At 41.3% G+C, this 22,496-nt stretch overlaps 2 protein-coding genes across 3 annotated transcripts; one reads left to right on the forward strand and one right to left on the reverse strand.

Moving 5' to 3' along the window:
* Positions 1-1,395: 1,395 nt before the first annotated feature.
* Positions 1,396-12,100, reverse strand: fam161b (FAM161 centrosomal protein B). The gene is made up of 9 exons (XM_026152015.1): positions 11,971-12,100; positions 10,645-10,846; positions 10,087-10,559; positions 9,073-9,383; positions 4,329-4,447; positions 2,465-2,632; positions 2,255-2,354; positions 2,053-2,177; positions 1,396-1,802 (listed from the first exon to the last, which is right to left on the reverse strand). The coding sequence occupies exons 2-9, from the start codon at positions 10,842-10,844 to the stop codon at positions 1,721-1,723; spliced, it is 1,578 nt and encodes a 525-aa protein (XP_026007800.1). The 5' UTR covers positions 10,845-10,846; positions 11,971-12,100; the 3' UTR covers positions 1,396-1,720.
* Positions 11,772-22,487, forward strand: coq6 (coenzyme Q6 monooxygenase). Of its 2 annotated transcripts, none has more exons than XM_026152017.1 (12): positions 11,772-11,814; positions 12,917-13,051; positions 15,363-15,421; positions 17,166-17,292; positions 18,470-18,600; positions 18,686-18,793; positions 19,872-19,934; positions 20,030-20,137; positions 20,789-20,991; positions 21,187-21,302; positions 21,633-21,799; positions 22,356-22,487. In XM_026152017.1, exons 1-12 carry the CDS (start codon positions 11,778-11,780, stop codon positions 22,383-22,385), a joined length of 1,284 nt encoding a protein of 427 aa, XP_026007802.1. In that variant the 5' UTR covers positions 11,772-11,777; the 3' UTR covers positions 22,386-22,487. The 2 variants fall into 2 exon arrangements, with proteins under 2 accessions (XP_026007802.1, XP_026007801.1); XM_026152016.1 differs by lacking the exon at positions 11,772-11,814 and adding an exon at positions 12,222-12,604.
* The last annotated feature ends 9 nt before the right edge of the window (positions 22,488-22,496 follow it).

Consider the following 22,496-nt stretch of genomic DNA (forward strand, 5'->3'; position numbering starts at 1 on the left):
GCTGAGCGGCAGAGGCACAAACAACAGGCTTGCCGACAGCTCCACAGGCTGGTCTCTTATTATTCCCCATTTTTTCTTCACAGCAGTGGATTTTTGCGCCATATTTATAGTGCAGACTGATCAGTCAAACTGAAGATAAAAACATTTAATAGAAAACAAAATGAAAAATAGCCCCACCTTAAAGATGATGATCCAAAAGTAAATCAAACCGCTGAGAAACAATTTTGCGCTGGGCTCTTGCGCCTATATAGGTAGTCGCTCCTCCCACTTAAGGAAATAACAATTAAACACTAATTAACTGTTACATTAATTTATACAAGTGCTCAATCTAGCATTTAAAGAAATGTTAATAAGTTAGTAGTGGGAAAATAAATAAAGATCTATTTAGAAAATGTACCTGTTCATTAATTGCGTTAAATCAATGCATCCATCAAACATCACACAAGACTCCCCTTCTTTCACACTGGCCCAGGAACTTGACCATATAAGGAGTCCAAAAGGGCCTGGACTTGTTTGGCAGTTCGTGGGTCTGAGTTAGATAGAGGTTAGAAAGCAAATTAATCAGACGGAAATCTTGAAAACTTATCAAGATTCCATGGCTAATGTGGAGGCAACGCTGCTAAGAAAAAAGCACCATGTAGTATTTTAGAGGTCACGAGCCTCGTCGCCATCTTTACTGCAATTATGCAAATATATTTAAATCTGAAGACAGCCAGCTGAATATTACTACAGCTCACTGTAGTAATATTCAGCTGGCTGCATGCAGTTCGTGCAGCATAAATATGCACGCTAGATGCATAGACTATGTTAACTCCTATCTAAGTGTTATGTTTTAAACCATGCTTAGTGATACCACTTAATGAATTTTAATATTTTCTAATGTGAATTTACTACACTGACTCCAAAGCACGGCACAACAGCCAACAAACCCATAAGGGCGTGCACTGATCTCCATTGATTATGCTTGTAAAAATATTCAAACGCTCCCATGTGGTTGGTAAGTAAAAATGTCTCGATGTCTCGAATTCCTGGCAGTCAGCTGTCAAAGCACAAGATACAGCGAGGCCAGTGTGTAAGAGTATTTGATGTGGATGTGCAGGCAGACCACTGAGATGGTTTGTGTGAATGCAGATGCATGGTAAGGACTGTTTATTTAGGTGGCACTGTGGCTGTAGAAATAACTGGGAACTTTAACTCGACAATCTAAGAAAAGCCAATGTCAGATGCCCTGTGTTCTTACGGGCCATTAGAAACATGTAAAAACATGAATTAAAAAATAATAATAATAAAGTAAAATGCAACTGTAAGCATTAGAATATAAGCATTTACATTAAAGCAAATTTAAGTATTGTCTCTTTAACACGGAGACTGATTAATGCTACAGACAAACTGGGCTCAACTGGTTTTCTCAGTTTATTTTTGAACCATTTATTCTGGCAACAACATGCTCATCATCTTCAAAACTACAGCTTACATATTCCTTGGGGAAAGTGTTGTAAAACCAACAGCAATCACTTATGTACATTTTTATAAAGTTTTATCTCTTTCCATTTGTGATTGCAAATTCCAGCTGTTTTGCGATTTCGTGATTTATAGCCGCTCATCTTAAACTATCAAACATTTGGTGCGGACAGTCAGCAGCGACATGAATCATTTTTGAGGACGGTGTTGTTTTCTAGTGGCGAGGCCACAAAACTCTGTGCCGCCTGAACCTTTTTGATCATGGCATTTCTTCCCCTTTGGACTTCACGCTCTTCTCTCCCACATCTTTAATTTTCTCCCCGTCTCCTCCATTTTCTTCCCTAAATCAGACATGTTGGGTTAGAAAATGACTATATTGTAATTACATCGAACTTTTACTTGGCTACGGAAATGGTCTTTTTTTTTCTCTAAAGACTGTAGAGCAAGCTCAGAAAATTATGTAATGCAACATGACCAAACCACATGAAGTCCTTGGCTCTCCCAGCAGCAGTGCTATTCATATTTTTACCGGACACAGTGGTATTACTCACAGGATGAACAAAACTTGCTACAATTTCTCACGCTGCATACCTGCTTCGAATGTCGTCTTCCTCGGATATGAGCCCGTCTCCATTTTCTTCAATGAACTGCTCCTTCAGCCCGGCTTTCTTCAGTTTGCTTCTGTATGTCTGCTCTGCGTGAGCTTTCGCATTTCTCTGCCAGTGAAAACTCAGACTTAGATTCCTGAACGTATGTCGCCTAACGCATGTAGTAATGTTCAGGCATTCCTTACCTGTTTCACCTGTTCAAACAGATAAGGGCGTTCACTAACTCGGGCCTTCATTTCCCGTAATTCTCTCATGTAATCCCTCATTCTTTGTTGATCAGCCTCCCTTCACGTAAGAGGAGATGATAGTTTTAACTATTGTAGCAGGCATGTGTGGTTCTTGTGACATGAAATGTAAAACTGCAGAATAAATAGCCGTACTTATACAGAACTCACCGATAGTTCTGTAGTTTCTCGTCATACACTTCTTTCAAGCTGCTGCGTGGGTCCAGTAACTTTGCATGGAGGGTTACTTTCTCCTTCATTGCTTGGGATCTCATTTGGTAGTTCCTCAACCAGTTCAAACTCTCTTGATTCTGACTATCCCTCATCTCCATTGATGTTCTGTTCAGGCAAAAATTGTCTGCATTTCAGATCATTTCATGGTTTAGGTGTTGAAACTATATAGAGCCAAGTTAATTTTTTCCCCAGTGGTCCATGCTGACTTACTGAGTCACCGTAGCTACGTGGTAATCATAAACCACTCTGAAACTCTAAGAGCAACCCGGTGTTCACCTCCCCAGAAGGTGAACATCAGTACACATCAGGTCAACTGTGACTGTCCTGTTCAGCACCCTCGGGTCCTCTGGTGCACTTCCAGCTACTTTTCCGCCAAAGTTTTTCAATTTATCCCTGAGAGAATAACGATCACTGTCCCACTATGAGGAACAATAATTGAAGCATCAACACAAGGACTCACAAATGTCACAAACTCCTGGAGGAAGACTGCAGAAATCGGAATGGATGTGAGGGAATGCACAAAGAAGTGGAAAAACTAGAGGGACATATACGTTTGTCCTCCCCAAACAAACTGACCACAGCTAAGAGTGGAGACCCATAAAGGTCCCAGCATAAGTGCCAGCAACGATGTCGGGCACTTACATAGAGATGTCTAAATCAGGTCTTAGCTGTCAGTGATCCAGGGTTTATGCTTTGGAGCGTTCTGTTTTGGTTGTAATAGTTGAGTTATTCTCTTTGAGTGATCTATGTTTGGTTTTCTTGTACTTTAGTGCTCTCTTTTGATCATTTTGTTTCTGTTAGGTTGTAGCTCTTAGGTTCTTAGTTATTCTTTCAACATGTTTGGGGTGTGTTTCTGTTTTCCTTCAGTTCTTTGGGATTATATTCTGTCTCCCTCAGTGTCTAGTCTCATCCTGTGTTTTCTTAGTCTTGTCTCTGTTTTCATTCCCCCCAGTCACACTGTGACGCTCGCGTATCTTCTTCTACACATTTGTCACGCTTCCTGTTTTATTTTGATAATCTTTGTTCCGTGTTCAGTGTATTGAGTTTTCCTTTTCTTTGTCTCATCATGTCAGATTAGGTCCAGCTGTGTCTCCCGCTTGTTGCAAATCCTCCCGTTATCCTGCCTGTGTTTTTAAGTCCTCAGTCACCTTCTGTTAGCTGTCGCGTTCTCCACACTTGCTGTGTGTTCTTGCATAAGCTCCAGGTTCTAGTTGTTTGTTGTCATGTTTAGTTCATCTTTTGTTTCTTTCTTTCAGCGTTCATGTGCTTAGTTTTCATTTGTATTTTCCAGCAATAAAGATTTATGAAGTTAAGCTTTTGGTTTCTGAGTCCTGCGTTTGGGTCCTAACCTAGCCTGCCACACAGCTTACCATGACATTAGCGAAAGTAAGTAAAGGGCTTTTCACTGAACAGCTCCAAAAATCCTCCATTAATCTGGTAGACAACAGATTACATCAAAATAGGCTATTTTTTCATACACACGGCCTGAGACTTAAATAGTGTTTCTATCAGCTTCGTATATTAATGTGGTGTATACTGATTACACGGTTATTATGTAACTCAAACCACTTTCTATTTGGTTATTTCAAAGTGTCTGACATTATATTGTTAAAAGCTTAATAGCACCGGAGTGAACACCAGCATTACTAACTGAAGGACAGATTAGCCTCATTAATCTCATTTATCCTTACTGAAAAAACAAATTTATTGCACATGAATACGTCAATAATGAAGTCTTTTTTTTTCCTTTTAGGATACACTGAGACAAGATCTGCTGTCATCCATAAATATTCCAACTCACCTGATGGCCAGTGAGCGCTTCCTCACAGCGTCTGTGATGTATGTGGGCAGTGTGTCAGTGGATATTAACGTTAAAGCCCCGAGTGACTTGCTTCTACTGAGATTACTCATTTTTGGTGCCTGTGGATGAAGAGACAAAAAAAACTGAAATCAAAACCAAACTGTTGGCCATCATGTGGCATTTTTTCAAGAATTTGAATAACATGAAGAAAATAGTAGCATAAAGATGTGTGTGAGAGTAAATGTAATAGCTTTTCTCCATCAAACATAGCATGACTAGCTTCATTAGTTCAAATGTTTTTTGAAAATGTATCACTGTTGACACAACAGACACTTTATCAGCACTGGGTTGGAACTCGTTTTTCATCCTCAGAACTGACTCAATTAATCATGGCAGAGATTCAACAAGGTGCTGGAAACATTTCTAAAAAATGTTGATCCATATTGACACGAGACATGATAGCATCACACAGCTGCTTCAGATTTATCCGCTGCACATCTATGATGCAAACCTCCCGTTGCACTGCAAAACAAAGGTGTTCTATTGGACTGAGCTCTGGTGATTGGAGGTGAACTCATTGTCATGTAAAGAAACCACTCTGGTCATAACAGGATGGACAGGGTCAGCAACAATACTCAGGCAGGCTGTGAAGTTTAAACGATGATGCTCATTTGTTACTAAGGTTGCCCAGAGTTTGACCAGAAAATATTCCCCACACTGTTACACCACCAGCAGGCTAAACTGTTGACACAAGGCAAGATGGATTCATGCTTTCATGTTCTCTAGGCTCTATTCTTGGCCTCAGTATCATCGCCTTCAAGGTTTAATGTGTTGTGCATTCAGAGATGCTCTTCAACCCTTCCTATCAGCTCAAAGTAGTCTGGCCATCCTCCTCTGACCTCTGGCATCAACAAGTCATTTTCACACAGAGAACTGTGGCTCACTGGATATCTTCTTTTGTTCAGGCCACTCTCTGTAAAACCTCTAGATAGTTGTGTAGGAATATCCTAGTAGATCAGCAGTTTCTGAAATATTCAAACCAGCCTGTGTGGCAAAAACAACCATGCCACGTTCAAAGTCACTTAAATCACCTTTCTTCTCTATTCAGATGCTTGATTTGAACTTCAGGCTATCTTGCCCATGTCTATATATGTTTAAATGCACTGAATTACTGCCATGTGATGGCAAATGTGGCTTTAATATTTATACTGACAAGCAGTCTAATATGTGTGCCTAACAAAGTGGGCAATGAGTGTATATTTCCATATATTAGAGTCCAAGCCTAACTAAAACAATGACTGACATTTTAATGCAAGATTAAATGAACTCATTTGCCATCAACAAGTGTAAACTGGTAGTTTAGTTTTTATGTGTAACTACAATTACTGTGAGAACAACCGCTTCCAGAACCTCTTACTAAACAGTTACAGAAAAATAAAAATAAAAAGATTAATGGCAATAACAGCTTCAGGAATAATTTCATATCACTTACAAAAATCCTAAAGGATCTTCCGGAAATATCACACAGTAAAAGGTAATTTAGTACAATTACATGTGATTATTCTAGACATATGGTAACAGTTAAGCTAAATGTACAGTAGATATTTGCAACGTCAGTAAAATATTTAAAAATCTGCCTTAACCTTTCTGACAAGCGTCATAAAACAGAACTGTGGTAATTGGATAATTACAAAAGCCACAAGACACATGAAAGGAAGACGTGACGAAACTTTCCCTGATCACAAAGTTTGGATTAGAGAAAATTACTGTTATTCTTACCTAATTACTGGTATAATTATTTTTAGCCTTTAATGCTCTCATGTGAATCATCCACCCAGACAAATTTCAGTGAACATACACTACCAGTCAAAAGTTTGGACACAACTTCTCATGCAATGTTTTTCTTCATTTTTACTACTCTCTACATTGCAGAGTCTCACTGAAGACATCAAATATGTGAAGCAAGATATATGGAACTATGTAGCAAATGAAAAACTGATAAATAACTCTAAACATGTCTTTGCATGCCACCCTTTGCTTTGTTGACAGTGCTGCCTTCTCCCAATGAGCATCATGATGGAGTCACCTGAAATGGTTTTCACTTCACAGATGTGCCTTCTCAGGGTTCATTTGTGGACTTTCTTGCCTTCTAATGAGGTTGGGACCATCAGTTGTGTTGTGCAGAAGTCAGGTTGGTACACAGCTGACAGCCCTATTTGACAACTGTTAGACTTCATATTATGGCAAGAACCAATCAGCTAAGTAAAAAGAAACGACAGTCCATCATTACTTTAAGAACTAAAGGTCAGTCAGTCCAGAAAATTGCAAAAGATTCTGAATGTGTCCCCAAACGCAGTCGTAAAAACCATCAAGCACCATCAAACTGGCTCACATGAGGACGGCCTCAGGAAAGGAAGACCAGGAGTCACCGCTGCTGCTGAGGATAAATTCATCCGAGTCGCCACCCTCAGGAATCGCAGGTTAACAGCGCCTCAGATTAGAGCCCAGATAAATGCCACACAGAGTTCCAGTAGCAGACTCATCTCTACATCAACTGTTAAGAGGAGACTGCACAAATCAGGTCTTTATGGTCAAATTGTCATGTTTCGGCTGTGTGGCAGGCAGGATGAGGACCCAATCGCAAAACTCACACGGGGATGAACTCAAAAACACAGCTTTATTGCTGGCCACGAGAAACAATACAAAACTAAACTGGGGAAAAACTAACATAAAGCTCACCAAGGAACACAGGGGAATCACACACAGCATGAGGGAGAACACGACGCCGAACAGAGGGAGACTCAGACAGAAATACACAGAGGGTAAACGAGGAAAGTGGGCACACACGGGGAACACAGGTGACACTGATAATCATAACGAGACAGGGCGGGGTGAACTGAACATGACATGTAGAGGCACAGAGGTTCCGACAGGAGGAGAGAGAGCACGGGGAAAACACAGACATAACGGGCTGGGGAAACATGAAACAACCACAAAGGGAGACGAGGGCTCATCAATACATAGAGGGCACACAGGGGGGAGAGAGCCATGAAGGGAAAACACTTAGGGAACAACACAACAGGGCAACTCAGAAGACATGGCCTAAATAAGGAACGAAATACAAAAATACAAAGAACTAAGAATACTGGGCCCACATGGCCCAGGACCATGACACAAATAGCAGCTAAGAAACCACTACTAAGGAAAAGCAACAGAAAGATATTTGGTTGGGGGAAGAAACAAAAGGAATGGACATTAGAGCAGTGGAAATCTGTGTTTTGGTCTGATGAGTCCAAATTTGAGATCTTTGGTGCATGCATGGTTCCCACCATGAAGCATGGAGGAGGAGGTGTGTTGGTGTGAGGGTGGTTTGCTGGTGACAGAGTTGGGGATTTATTCAAAATTGAAGGCAGTGAACTAACACGGCTACCACAGCATCCTGCAGTGACATGCCATCCAGTTTAGTTGGACCATCATTTATTTTTCAACAGGACAATGACCCCGAATACACCTCCAGGCTGTGTAAGGGCTATTTGACCAAGAAGGATAGATTGATAGATTAGTCACCTGACCTAAACCCAGTAGAGATGGTTTCGAATGAGAGGGATGGCAAAGTGAAGGCAAAAGGGCCAACAAGTGCTCAGCATCTCTGGGAAGTCCTTTAAGCCTGTTGGAAAACCATTTCAGGTGACGACCTCATGATGCTCATCAAGAGAATTTCAAGAGTGTGCAAAGCAGTAATCAAATCAATTACTTTGAAGAATCTAAAATATAAAACAGCTGAGTTACTTCACACTTTTTGTTTATTACATAATTGCGTATGTTTTCATTCATAGTTTTGATGCCTTCAGTGAGAATCTACAATGTAAACAGCCATTAAAATAAAGAAAACCATTAAATGAGAAGGTGTGTCCAAACTTTTGACTGGTAGTGTATATATACATCTTCTCGTGAAGTATGTCTCATTAAAAAAAGATCCGGCTCTGTAGAAGCACGACTTGAATTAAAGGTTACAAATCATGAGTCGGAAAAACTTTGAAACACGAGAAGAATAATTCCTCTTTGAAGATGGATTGCTGAAGGTATTTTAAAATAGCAATACGATTCCACAACTGAGGAGACTTGTTTGCAAAGCCACGAAAAAAATAACACACAAGGCCTCAAACCATACAATAAATCTCATTTCATGAAACAAGCTGTTTTCAAAGTCACAGAAACAAAAATGTGACCTGGTCAGATTCCCTTGTTACATTTTGTGAAATAAACACTGTGCTGTGGGACCACGGGAATATGTTGGATTGCAGAGCTGCCAAAAACTGCAGAGTCAAAGAAGAACAGATTAAAATGAAACAGAATAACATCCTGAACAGTAGAGGCTTTAAAGAAGGTAAGTGGCTCAGAGCAAATCTCCTTAAGAAAAAGAGAAGGGTACTGATTTGATAGAAAAAAAAAAAGTGGGTGGATAAGTCTCAAACTATCCATGAAGCAGAGCAGGGGTGAGACACTTCAAAAAAACTTCTGAAATGTGCATCTGGTTCAATACAGAGATTGTCCATTAAAACTGAGTTTAATATGATTTCTTTCCTGGCTAATAAAAATATTTCTAAAAATCTGAGTTAAAACATGAACTCTACTACATAAATGTTCAGAGAACATAAACTAAAACGAGCACGTAATATCACAACTGAAGTCCAAAAGCAGCTAAAGAAATAAATACCAATAAGAAGCAATGAACATGTTTTACCTGCAAGTGTACCGGACTCGTCCTGCTTTGCCTTGGTGGGCGAGATGAAGTTCTCAGGACAAATGGCTGACACTTTGTCACATCTTTACTCTGCATTTTCTTCAGCGTCTCTGTCTGCAAGGCCTTGTGCAACATGCTGAAATCAGGGATCTCGTGAATGATTTTTGGATGGAAACTAGGCTTCTCATCCAAAAATCTCAGCTTTTCTTTCCTGGTGCGCTCTGCTGTGCGAAGTTTCGGGCCATTCCGAGTAGGATTCTCCTCCCTCGCAGTCGCCTGAGAGTGGACTTTCCTGCAGACTTCCTCCTGGTCTAAATAAAGTTAGACAGGGTATACACTGTAGCCAATTCACTGCCTGGAGTGTACTGTATGCATGCACAAATATGATACAATAACAGTTGAAATCTTCCATTTAAAAACTCTTAATGAAAGTTTGAAGAAACACAGATCAAAATCAGCCAATCACCCAGTTTGCTTCCAGTGAGGACAAAGAAAATCTTCACTTTCGAACAGCTTCGCACATAAGCACTGCTACTTTTGTGGTGTTCTATCAAATGCTGCTAACAAACTACTCAAAACTTATCTGAATCAACTAGGTTTTTTGTTTAAGGTTTTACATGAATGTCAAAAGAAAAAGAAAACATTAGACACCACTGTGTTAAAGGGTTTTTACACTAAATTTGGGAATTTTAATTCAATTTGATTCCTTAAAAAATTCACAATGTCTAATGTTTATTAAAGTGTAGCATGGCTTCTTTCAGATTTGTGGGCTTCATTACTATTTCTTCATGATTTTGGTCTTAATTCATTATTTGATCTCAGAATTTTGCCAGTTCAAGCTTTTATAGTAATTACTCTGGCTGTTTAAAACTTACTTATATGCAGCCTAAGACAAGAAGTCACAGGAATGCTTTACCTGGTTCCAAAGACCACAGCCCAGTTACATGAATACTAAGTACCCTTTCTAATTCATCTGTTCATAAAACCAAACCAAGTCAGAAAAGGAAAACCAACCTTTTGTCTCAGGGTCTGGGGAGTCTTTTATTTCTTTCGGAGATGGTTTTCTAACTCGAACACCGTTTTTCATATCTTGCTCGACTTGGTTTAACCTCGCAAGCAGTTTCTCCCTTTTCTCCTTTTCTCTCTGCAGGAAGCTGAAAGGCTTTTGAATGGAAAGCAAGAACTGCTTCCTCTGTTCATGGGCCTCCTTCCTCTCCTTTTCTCTGTGCTCCATCATGTCCTGGTAGATGGGCTGAATGATGTGGCTGGGGACAGGAAGAGCAGAGAACTTCTTCTGACACTCAGCCTCGGCTTCCTCCTCTTTGATCAGCTGTGAAGTTTTAGCTAAAGGAAACCGCTCAGTCCTGACAGAACAAAGCTTCCCATCTGTTAAAGATGACCAGGCTGGAGAGGATGAGGTGTCGGGCCTCTCTGATTGTAGGGGTTTGTGGGAAGTGTTTAGGATTTCTGAAGAAGATCTTGTCATCCTGTAAAACAGTACAGCTCTTTGAAATAGGTCAATTTTAAGTGGACGAAAGCAAAAAAATAAAATAATAATATGAGGTAACATACTCTGTTGGGTTTTCACTTGAATCAGCTGACAGGTGAGCGTTCTGCTGAATCCTCTTTTCCAGCTCCTCCGTCTGTATCCTTTCTGTCTCCTGCAGCTGCTGTTTCAGGGCTTCTCTAAGAGCCTTAAGATGCAGCTGGAGCATTAACTCTGATTGCAGTCCATCCTCCAGCAAAGTATCCAGCTTTAACTTATCGTTCATACCTGTGATATTGAAAAGAAAAAAAAGAGAAAAAAGAGATTTTTTAAAATCTTGTGAATATCTATGTTGACTAGGAGCTGATATGCTTAATTTAATATTTTATTTGTCTATTGATAAAAACTATGACAATCATTTTGATAATTGACTCATAGTAGATGTCAACTGTCAGGAAATTCAATTCAACTTTATTTGTATAGCCACGCTTTAAAACAATATTTGTTTCAAGGTGTTTTATACTGTAAGGTGAAGACCTTTCAATATTAGAGAGAAAACCCCAACAATAAGATCAGCCCCTGTGAGCAAGCACTTGGTCACTGGTGGGAGGAGAAACTCTCTTTTAACAGGGAAAGATATCCAGCAGAACCAAACACAGGAAGGGGCCAACATTTGCAAAGACTGGTTAATGGATGAGGGGGAAGAGAAGGGAATAGAACCTAGAGAGACCACAAACAAGACCAAAAAAACACTACAGGACTTAGTACCTAGTGTGTCTGTCTCCTGAACCCAAACTGGAAGATGGTTAGTTGGAAAAAAGTGAAATACTTTACTGAAATAATGTGATACACTATAAGGACAAAAGTACTGAGACAGCTACACATTACACATAGACAAATTACTACATAAATAGTAAACAATATGTATGTGAATAATGTGTATGAGAGCAATGTGTATTTCTTCATTGCAATTAAAAACTATTTCTCTTGCTGCTAAAAAACTCTGCTGAACACGTTTCTCTAAGGTCTTTCTTTTTAGTAATCCCACAAAATTCATGAAATAAACAATAAGGGAATTAGGATTTGTTCGTACTATAAACTGAGAAGGGGAAAATACAATCAAATAACTCTAATCAACGCAAATAAAAATTCCTGCATCCACGGACTACATTGCACATGCGCTCTGCTCTCAGCGTATGAGCTGTGTAAATTGGTCACTATGGCAACCACGCTCTCAGCGGAACATCGACATGGTTGTATGTGTTTAGGATTAATAGCGCTTGTTTAAATAAGATTTATACTTTTTTTTCTATACAAACAAACTTCCTTTTCATCTTCTGCTACTTAAGTTCCCGTTAAATACCAATATAATCACAGAAAAATCAACCTGAGAGTACTAATGAGCTGCCAACCTGGGAGCAGACGAGTTTTAACAAGTATTTCACGGCGTCGAAGATTCCTCCAAGCGCTCAGTAGTTGCAGTACAGTTTGTTTGTTTAGCTAATGACTCCCGAAGTTGGTACAGTTCTTTGTATCCCACCAGAAGAGAGGTTTTAGAGTTTTTAGCCAGTTGTCAGTGCTGGTAGCTTTAGCGCTGTTTGTGGTCAGAGGCAGAAACGCCACCCGCGGAAATTGCCTTCTGTGATTGGTCGTAAAAGCGGAAGTACTTCCTCTTGCAGCGTTTGTCAACACAACATGGTTGTTGTGTCACAGAAGAGTCGCAGTTGGTCTTAGAAGGACACATTCAAGGGGAAACGTCTGTCTCTTTAATTGTTGTATGACACTCTTCAAAGCCCGACCCAGGACTGTTTCCTTTGTTTATCCAGAGGCTTCTCTCTCATGCGAAGACAGACTGAAACATGCAGAAGCTCACGAGGGCGTCGCTGGCCTTAAACGGACTCAGCCGGTGTTTTGTAACAGAAAAGCATTTATCTGCTATAAAAATCACCAGGCGAGGATTAGTATGTGCAGATCACGGGAATGATGTTTATGATATAATTATATCCGGGGGAGGGATGGTTGGATCTGCAATGGCATGTTCCTTGGGTGAGTGCTCGACTAGTGTTGCAAGACTTTGCTGTTAACTTGTCCAAATCCAGATTAAAGTTGGTGTGCAAAGTAGCAGTGCACTCTTTCTCTCACAGAGAGGGAATGTCACTTTCTACTATACTGGAAAAGATATCTCTAAAATGTGCTGGAGTATTAAAACATGCAGTCAGAGCTCTAAATCAAATGATTGCATCCGTTTCACAGGACAACGAATCCAATTGCAGGTTCATTACACATGTTTAATCTTACACATGTGCTCTCATATTTAAACTATATTATATATTGTATGCATTTACTTTCCATCCACAGGTTTGGATCCAAACTTGGAGGGTAAGAAGATTCTGCTGCTTGAAGCCGGCAACAAGAAACTAATGGACAAAGTCCCGGACACCTATAGCACCAGAGTTAGCTCCATCAGTCCAGGCTCCGCCACACTTCTCAGTGGTACAGTATACAACCAAATCTGAACAGAATCTGCTTGAAAAATGCAGCAAAATATAATCCTGAGTAATTTCCTTTCTGTGACAAGTTTGTTGTCCTTGACTACTAAATGGCTCCCACAAGGTAAGCCAGGGATCAGACACTGGCTGGTCACCCATTTTTAGCAGGGATCGTATTTAACCACAGTTGTTCCTTTTGTAATGGATCACCTGAGGTTTTTCCTAGCAGTTTTTTTTTCCCTGTAGTACAGCTAAGAATGTGAGGTTTGGTCCAGCCCAAACTGCAGTTTAAATATGTCTCCTGAGCTTAAAGAAGTCAAAAGCCAAGGAAAAGGAGAGTCAGGGATTTGACACTGTAATTGCAGTTGGGCTTGATGGGCTTGTTTTTTAAACATAGTCTTTGTCCTAAATTACCACTTCAGGTCTTGAATCCATTAAAAATAGCTGAAGGTGGTCATCAGAACTTTTTCTTCTTCTTTCGACTGGTCCCTTTAGGGGTCGTGGCAGCATCCCACCCTATTCCTAACATCCGTTTTTGTCACAGCAACCCTCTGCATGTCCTACTACACTACATCCATGAATCATTTTTGTGATCTTTCTTTTTTTTCTTCTGCCTGGGAGTTCCTCTATTAATGGTTTTCACCTATCCAAAACATCCTTGCCTGTCTAACTTTGTCTCCAGACCGCTCAACCTTAGCTGTCTCTCTGATATAATCAATTCTGATCCTGTCCATCCAGATCACTACCAATAGAAATCTTAACATCTTCAGCGCTATCACCTCTAGTTCAGCTACCTATTTTTTCGCCACCATTTCCAAATCATACATCATAGCAGGTTTCACTACCACCTTGTAAACCTTCTGGAGAAACAATCCCCCAACAATCAAGCGACCCACTATGAGCAAGAACTTGGCAATGGCGGGAACAATAAACACCCTTTTAACAGGAAGAAACCTCTGGCAGAACCAGGCTCGAGGTGGGACAGCCATCTGCTGCGATCGACTGGTGGTTGGGGGATAATATGTGTTAGGATGTCACAAATCACACATCCAGGGAAGAGGCCCTGCAAATCAATGCAAAGTTGTTCTGAGTGATCACCTTTTTATTATAACTAAGCGTTTTTAGTCCCAGTGGAGTTGTTTCTTCCAGAATGACAATGCCGCCACCCATAGGGCAGGAAGGGTCACTGAATTGCTTAGTGAAGATGGCATTGACATAAATAATATAATGTGGGCTTTGCGGCCACAAGATCTCAGCTTAATTACACACCTATGGAAGATTTTAGACTAGCGTGTTAGGCAGCATGCTCAGCCACTGTCATCAAAACACTGAATGAGGGTATATGTTTTGAAAGTATGGTGTTTCACCCCTGCAGTAAATTTCCAGTGACTTTCTTTTTTAGAATCAGTCAAAAGCTGCATTTAAGATGTTCTAGATTTAATGTGGTCCAACAGCTTATTAAGGTAGTTTGTTAGTTTTTCTTTCAATATGTGACATGTCTGTAAGTTAAACCGTATTTATCCAGGTTGAGGTCTACACATGCCAACCTCCTACCTGTCTGCCTGGTAGACTATGCAGTCCAGTGTATGAGCATGTGTGATAAACATTATTTTTGCAGGTGCCAGAGACAAACCCTAAAGTTTGTCTTAGCATCTCAAATTAAGCCCTTCACATATCTTATTTGTGTTTTCAGTCACAGTGATCCATTAATAAACTTTTCCTCTCCAATCACAGACTTTTATTTTGACTGTAGTGTCAATAAAAATGTTGAATGCGGCGGTGCGATTTGAAAGGGTAAATGTGAGACGTCAAGTTTGGCTTTGACATCATTGGCCGCAACTGACACCTGCACAAAAAATTAAAAGGTTACTAAAAACAAACAGTGACTGATGAGAGCTCAATGAATGATCTGTGCCATCCTTTAAGCACTTTATAATGTTATGTTTGATGCCTCTACTTTAATTAATACTCCTGAACAAAGGAAAAATGCACCCGCAATCCAACATCTGCACCTGATTGTTGATCCTGGAGCTGCCAAAAGTGTCAGTCCTTAACCCTAGTCACAACATTCTGCACATTATGCAAACATGTGCATTCATTTTTGTTATATTTACTTCCAAAGTATGACTATGATTATTTATCCACACACATACTTTTTTTTCCCATTACTGTTAATTGCTCTGAAACGTGCAGAGAAAAACACTGAGGCGCAGAAAAATCCAAACTTCCCTGAATCAGTCTGTGTGAGTCATCTGTGGATCTCTGAATGACTTCACAAACCACATTTGTCCAATCTGACCTCTTTCTTTTGTCAGGTATCGGAGCATGGGAGCACATCACAAAGATGAGGTTCAAGCCCTATAAAAAGATGCAGGTAGGTCAATCTTAAAGTTAACATTGTTAACTGTGAGTATACCTTGAGCCTTCTTTAACACGGCGCATCTCCCCGAGTCGTCCTGTTGCACCGTTCGGCTTTTCCTTCTCACGTCCTCCAGACTTTGTAATTTACTGGCATACTGGATGTATTTCTGTCATCCATCAATCTCGACACTGTGCAATTTGTGGAGAGAAAAATCTGTGACGCTCAGCCTCCGCTCAGTCATTCTTAATAACCAGCAACACAATACTCAATGTAATTGTTCCCATTAAAATGCCAAGCGGTGGTTTCGCGTGACATGCATTTCCTTCATTCCTTTGTGCAGTTTATGCCCCTTCGGTATCACCGTGCAATCTATAGCACCCCAAAACATCAAAGAACACAAGGCATATTTAAAAGTACAGGATGGCTCTCTGACCATGCTAGTTCTATTTATTAAAACTATGTTTCCTATGAGGAATACATTATTTTGACATTTTCAAATTGGTATACCCCCCCAAAAAAATCCTCTAATTATGAAGATTCATGTGAACAACGGGAAGAAGATGAAAGATTAGGAGAGTGGTTGTTTGCTGCAAAGTCGAGCCCGCTTTACAGCTGTGGGTGCAGCCTCGGTCCCTCTTGTAAGATGTGGTCGGTGTGTACCAAACACTCGACCGCAGGGTTTCTCTCTGGGCCTAAGATGTCATCATGCAGTGCCTCACAGTGATTATGGTAGTGTACCTCACCCATTATACCTTCACTCTGCTACCACTGTTTTGGCTTGTTTGCCCACTGAATTTCAGTCATATACATCCCAGTCATAGCACTGGAAAGTATGTTCTGCAGGTCAACTGTAGAAAGCAGGCTTTCCCTGCATTAAAGTAGGCGACGAGGGTTTAGATTTGAAACACAAGCAAACCGTTTGTTTCTTTTTCTTCCTTTCTGTCTCTTTTTGCTAACGAGGCGTTACCCCCCTCCCCGCGCGCATTTTCCCTATAAATTTTTATTCACGCATCTTCTTTAAGTCTTGCAAAAGAAGTAGGAACTCACTCTGCCCCGGAGCTGCATCATTTCACCCTGCATTAAACAAAACCAAAACAATTTTTGGGCTGGTCTCAGTAAATCTTTCTTCCCAACCACTTATCACAAGCTGCAAACTCACTGCCATTAGTGGTTTTCTCATGGGTATATCTTCCTACTTTATGGCAAGTTGGAAAAAAGTAGCGCAGCAGCATATTACTGCAGAATGACGGGTTCTGTCATCCAGGAAAGGATCAACCTTGTACAAACACTTTTCAACCCCCCCCCCCCCCCCCCCAAAATCCCGTTTAGCTAAAGCGGTGTTTTCAGGGTTAGAATTACAGTAGCCTAAAACTATATCTCACTCTGCCACTTTTGGTCGCAGATAAATATTGACTCTCACTCTGTAATGTTCTCAAACATGACATTTGTTATTTGTGTTTCCCAGAAAGTGTTTGAGAGAGAGAAAAAAAAATCCACATCACAAAAATATTATTTGGTCCTGCGCCTCACAGAGCTCCATTAAAGCTGAAGTCAGCTGTCCACACAGAGCGCTGCCCGTGACACTTGCCGCTCTGCATTTGATGCATGTAGGCTGTGCCGTCCTTCGGCGGCAGTTAACAACTTTGATGTGTTCAGCCTAAGCGAAGCGCCATTTCTCTGCTTACTATATATAGGAAACGGAGATGCGTTTAAGGATAGACTTGTAGACCGCAGGCGTAATGAGTCTCTCATTTAGGTTTGGGATGCCTGCTCAGATGCCCTGATCACATTCGATAAGGAGAACGTGGAGGATGAGATGGCGTACATCGTGGAGAACGACCTGGTCGTGGCCGCGCTCACTAGACAGCTGGACAGTCTGTCTGGTAAGATTATGATTAAAACATGAAGCATCCCCCACCCAGAACACACACAAACACACAGTAGTTTGATTTCTATTCCATCTCCCTGCTGCCAGACTCGGGCAGCTAAAGCCACCACTTTTATTCCATCCCGTCCCCAGGTTTTGTTTATTTGTACTCTCTCTCTCTGTCCCTGTGACTGTTTTTAAAGACAAGCTCTTGGAGCCATCCTTGTTTTTCATGCAATTTCAATCTAAACCTCACTGCCAGTGCTCCAGCACCCTGCGAGGACACGTGAAATGGTCCAGTGACCTATTTAAAGCCGCCATGTGCTCCCGGGCTGTGCCACCTCTCAAGACGCTAAATCGCTGACGGGGTATAGCGCCGCATTGCCTTTGACAGCGTCCCAACTTTTGTGAGGTTCACAAATAAAACTGAGCTCTGCTATGTGCTCCACAGTTAAAGTGGCATATTTATAAACACTTTTCGGCGTTGTGCGCCAAACAAAAGGGGCGTGCGGTTACATCACGTTTGTGCCTCATGTGCCACCAGCTGTCTCATTTTTAGCATTTGGGATTGTTATGCTCAAGATGCACATGTACTTGAAAAATCTACTCCTCACCAGCTGTTTTCAATGTAAGCCCTGCTCACCAGTCACTGAAAAAAAAAACCCAATTTTTGACTTTAGTGTTGCAGAAACTGGTCTGTGGATGGGTACCACTCCAAGTCAGCGTGAGCCAGAATACGATCTGGATCCTTACATGTTTTGCGATGTCCAGCTGTGGATATTTTAGGATGAGGAGCAGTTTTAGTGCAAAATCTAACAAGCTGGCAGCGTGTCTGAAGTGTGGATTGGTGTGCTTGTAGATAAACACTATTAGTCAGTGCAATGCGGCGTGCCAAGACCATTAAGAGGACTGTCAAATGTGAACTTTGGCAGCTTCTATATGCCACCGAGGAAAACCAGTGGTGTTTTATGAGGTGGTTTATAGATCTTCCACTGCTTTTGCTGCAGGCAAAAACCATCCTTTCTTTCCTTAAAGGAAAAAGTGTCTGATGATGATATATTCACAGGACCAAGATTGATCTCTTTCTTGTGAGAAAGTCACACCAGCTGCTCATTTCTTTTGAGAAACACAGTTTTTCTTTTCTTTGAACAGTAGTCACCATTTTTGTGTGTGTTTATCTGGTGCTTTATTAGAAAATGTACAAGTGAAGTACAGGTCCAAGGTGGTGAAATACACATGGCCCATGCCTTCCCAGGAAACAGACTACATCCCATGGGTGTGCGTCACGCTGGCTAACGGAGAGACTCTTCAGACTAAGCTGCTGGTCAGTTTAATTTTATCACGCAATCTGTGGTTGTTGTTGTGTCATTTTTAATCCATTAATTTCCTCCCACTCATCTGTTTTGCAGATTGGTGCAGATGGACCGAACTCAATGGTGAGGCGGGAATTAGGAATACCCACAGTCAAGTGGAATTATGACCAGTCTGCTGTGGTTGCTGCACTGCACCTATCAGAGGTGAGCGTTACTATTTACACAATGTAAATCCTCGTAATTTGAAGGCTCTTTTGTTTTGTTCTTATTTTATGTCTCATATGTACATTCAAGGGACGTTTTATTAGGTCCTCAATAGCTTCAATATTCGATGTGTTACCTTTTCAGAGATGGTCTTCTGCATAATTTGGTTGAAATGAACATTTTTTTCTTCTTCTGCTCTCTTAGCCACGTCTCTCTTGAAAAAGAGTTTGTAATCTCAACGAGACTTTTACCCGGATAAATAAAGGATAATTAAATAATAAAAATTTGAGGCACAGTTGCATTCCTATTAGTTTAAAGCTGTCTGACCATTCTCCTCAACCAGGCATTTTGACACAGAGAACTGGCACTCAGTGGATATTTTCTCTTTTTCAGCCTGATCTCTGTAAAGATGCTTGTGTTGGAAATTCCCAGCAGATCAGCAGTTTCTGAAATACTCAGACCAGCCAGTCTGGCACCAACAAACATACCACATTCAGAGCAAAGTCACTTAAAACACCTTTTATCCTATTCTGATGCTCGCTTTGAACTTCACCAGGTCGTCTCAATCATGTCCACGTGCCTAAAGACACTGAGCTGCTGCCCTGTGATTGGCTGATTAGATATTTGTGCTAATGAGTAGTCTAACAGGTGTACCTAACAATGTGGCTGGTGGGTGTATATGTACATATATACTGTTAGAGTAACAGATGCTCATATTAAACCTTGCAGCTGCTCTAAACACTCAGGCAGAGAGTGAACTGAGGGGTTGTGTGAAGGCCAAGTACTCTGAAGTGTGAATCATGCAAAGCTACTCTACTATAGTCCAAAAATAAAAAATATTGAGCTGGAAATGAGCATAAGTCTCCTAAATATTTAAGCAAACCTTATTGTAAATTCCTTGGTAGATTTGCTCAATGATTTTGTTATAATAGTAATTTTAATGTCACATCTGTCAGCAGTCGGAGAACAATACACCCGACCTTTATGATATTGTTTTTATGCACAGTTTATGATATTCAAATATAGCTGTACAAAACAATGCAGCTGTTTAATACGTTTTAATTTATGTGTCGGACAGCCCACGGAGAACAATGTCGCATGGCAGAGGTTCCTCCCAACAGGACCCATTGCAATGTTACCGGTAATATCTGGATTTTTTTTTGCTGCTGCAGTATTTTCATTCTGTCACAGGAGCATTTAATGAAACTTCAGCTGTTGCGTTTTGTTCCTATGCAGCTGTCCGACACACACAGCTCTCTCGTGTGGTCAACCAGCCATTCACTCGCAGAGGAGCTCCTCGAGCTGGATGAGGAGCGCTTTGTTGACGCCATCAACTCTGCCTTTGTAAGTCTCGGTTCATACATAAACTGCCAATGTCGTATTTACACTCAGGTTGCCTGTCTGTCAGTAAGATTTTGCAAAGTGTCTGTATTTGTATGCAGTGTGCCATATGTGGCACGAGGTTCTCCATACACTTCCACGATGAGCAGTTTTAAGTGGCTCACGCAAACAATACGGTCATTGTTTAGCCCAAAGTATACACAATACTAATATTTCATTGCAGGAATGATGCACCTTTCTATTTTTTCTGTTTGGAGAAACTCCTTTTTCCCAAGCTGGCTATTTTTACTGGGCCTGCTTATGGACGGGGTCACCACGGTTGAGTCACGTTTGGTTTTAGGCCTGGTTTGCTAATTAAACCTGTGGTCTCCCAGTGTCGACCATTACTGCATGGAATGTTTTTCAAACAGAGCTAATTCAACTCCATAGCCTGACCGTCATCTTCTTTTAATTAGCCCAGCTCCCGAAGCCTTGCCAAACCAGTTAGTTAGGGAGGGGGGGGAAAAAAGAAAGCCCTTTCGCTGGCCTGGAGTTCAGCTTTGCTCCTGTGTCAGCTAATTTCTTTGTCCACTAAGGGGACGGTGTCTGTTTTCTCTCTTTTCTGGCTGCTTTTCATTCTCTTGTCTTCTTTCCTGTCTGTCTGCTCGCTGGCAGTGGAGTAATGAGAACCAGTCGGACCTAATTGAGACGGCTGGCTCGCTGTTTCGAGGCGCTCTGTCAGCCATCATGCCGTCCGCAGGTTCACCTCGACAGCTTCCCCCGAGTGTGGCGGGGATCGGCCCAAAGTCACGGGTCATGTTCCCGCTCGGAATGGGCCATGCATCTGAGTACATCAGACACAGAGTTGCACTCATTGGGTAAGATAATAAAAACTAAAAGTAACAGCTCAAGCATGTTAATGCCTTTTATAAAGGAGAATGTGTATTACAAGGTCCTGGAAAAAAATTGCTCTTTAAAGCTTTTAACTGTTTGCTTAGTCAGCTAATAAAGGGATGGTGATTTGAACTTGTACTGTCTAGAACTACTCAACTCGTCTTTTGTTTCTATTTCAGGGATGCGGCCCATCGTGTCCATCCTCTGGCTGGTCAGGGAGTTAACCTGGGATTTGGTGATGTGGCCTGCCTCACGCAGATCCTAAGTCAGGCGGCCTTTAACGGGAAAGACCTGGGTCAGTGAGAACTCTAAACAGACATAGCACGGCGGTTTTCACTAAGCTCTTTTCCATTGCCCCAGCTCAAACGCACGCCGTCGATGTGAACTATAAAAAGCATCAGCTTTTCCGGCAACATTCATTTGATGTTTTATTTTTTTCCCATTCTTTCCTGGAGCTCTATGTAGTCGCTTTTCATAGAAAAAACACAAAAATGCTGGTATGTGATGTTCTAAAGTTAACGTAGCGCCAGTGCTTTGAGCTAATGTAGAAAACACATGACGGACTTATTCGGCTTAGAATTTATTCTCAGTTTTTTAACCTCCCGGTTCACGTGTGTTTGTGCAGGAGCAATTCAGCACCTGCTAGAATATGAAACCGAACGTCAGCGGCATAATCTGCCTATGATGGCTGCCATCGACCTCATGAAGCGGCTGTACTCCACCAACGCCGCGCCTGTGGTTCTCCTACGCACCTTCGGTCTGCAGGCCACCAACATGCTCCCAACGCTGAAAGTAAGCCTCTCCGTCTGTTCTAGTTTTAGATGTTAGCGAACCTGGAAATCGCTCAGATAACATCAACCACCTGTCAAGCACAAACCCCGCCTCCACCTTGACCCCACCTTCCGCCCACTTTTCTGATTACACGGAGCTTTACTTTAGCAGCATCTATAATTTTACTGGTTCTCAACCTACTACTATGGCATCTAAGTTTAGCCTCAAATTTAGTGTTACCAAAAGTGTGTGGGTGGGGTGCACGGCTGGTCCTGAGGCAGCGGACAGTGGCTTGTGTTTTCACACCCCTTTTATTACCGACCACTCATGTGAAATGGCTTTATTCCATACTAAGCGATTCAAACCAACACAACTGTAACGGGTTGTAAAGGCATCTCGCTGCGGAGGCACAAAGTTAAAGTCACTTTCTTTTTTTCCACATTAAATGCTGTGAGTTCACTGCTTTACAGTTCTTGTGTAGAGAGTTTGCAGTGCCGCTCGCTTATAACAGGCTTTTTCTGAGCATGAAACAGAGGGTTGGAGAGTTTTTAAGTTCATGTCTGTTTTCACTTCACAGGAGCAAATCATGGCATTTGCGAGCAAATGATGCGTCTCTCATGCAGCGGCCGTTTTTGGATCTCCAGCGACTTTCAGCTCTAAATGTTGTAATGTAAAAATACAATAAAATAATAAAAATTTTATTTTTCTCTTTGCCTGT

Source organism: Astatotilapia calliptera, chromosome 19 (genome assembly GCF_900246225.1).
Source record: "Astatotilapia calliptera chromosome 19, fAstCal1.2, whole genome shotgun sequence".
Classification (NCBI taxonomy): domain Eukaryota; kingdom Metazoa; phylum Chordata; class Actinopteri; order Cichliformes; family Cichlidae; genus Astatotilapia; species Astatotilapia calliptera.

Coding starts and splice junctions, on each gene's coding strand:
- fam161b (XM_026152015.1), bottom strand. CDS start 10,844: ATGAACGATAAGTTAAAGCTGGATACTTTGCTGGAGGATGGACTGCAA. Junction 10,560..10,644: donor TCAAGTGAAAACCCAACAGA/GTATGTTACCTC, acceptor ACTGTTTTACAG/GATGACAAGATCTTCTTCAG. Junction 2,355..2,464: donor GAGAAACTACAGAACTATCG/GTGAGTTCTGTA, acceptor TCTTACGTGAAG/GGAGGCTGATCAACAAAGAA.
- coq6 (XM_026152016.1), top strand. CDS start 12,418: ATGCAGAAGCTCACGAGGGCGTCGCTGGCCTTAAACGGACTCAGCCGG. Junction 17,293..18,469: donor ACAGCTGGACAGTCTGTCTG/GTAAGATTATGA, acceptor GTGCTTTATTAG/AAAATGTACAAGTGAAGTAC. Junction 18,794..19,871: donor CTGCACTGCACCTATCAGAG/GTGAGCGTTACT, acceptor TGTGTCGGACAG/CCCACGGAGAACAATGTCGC.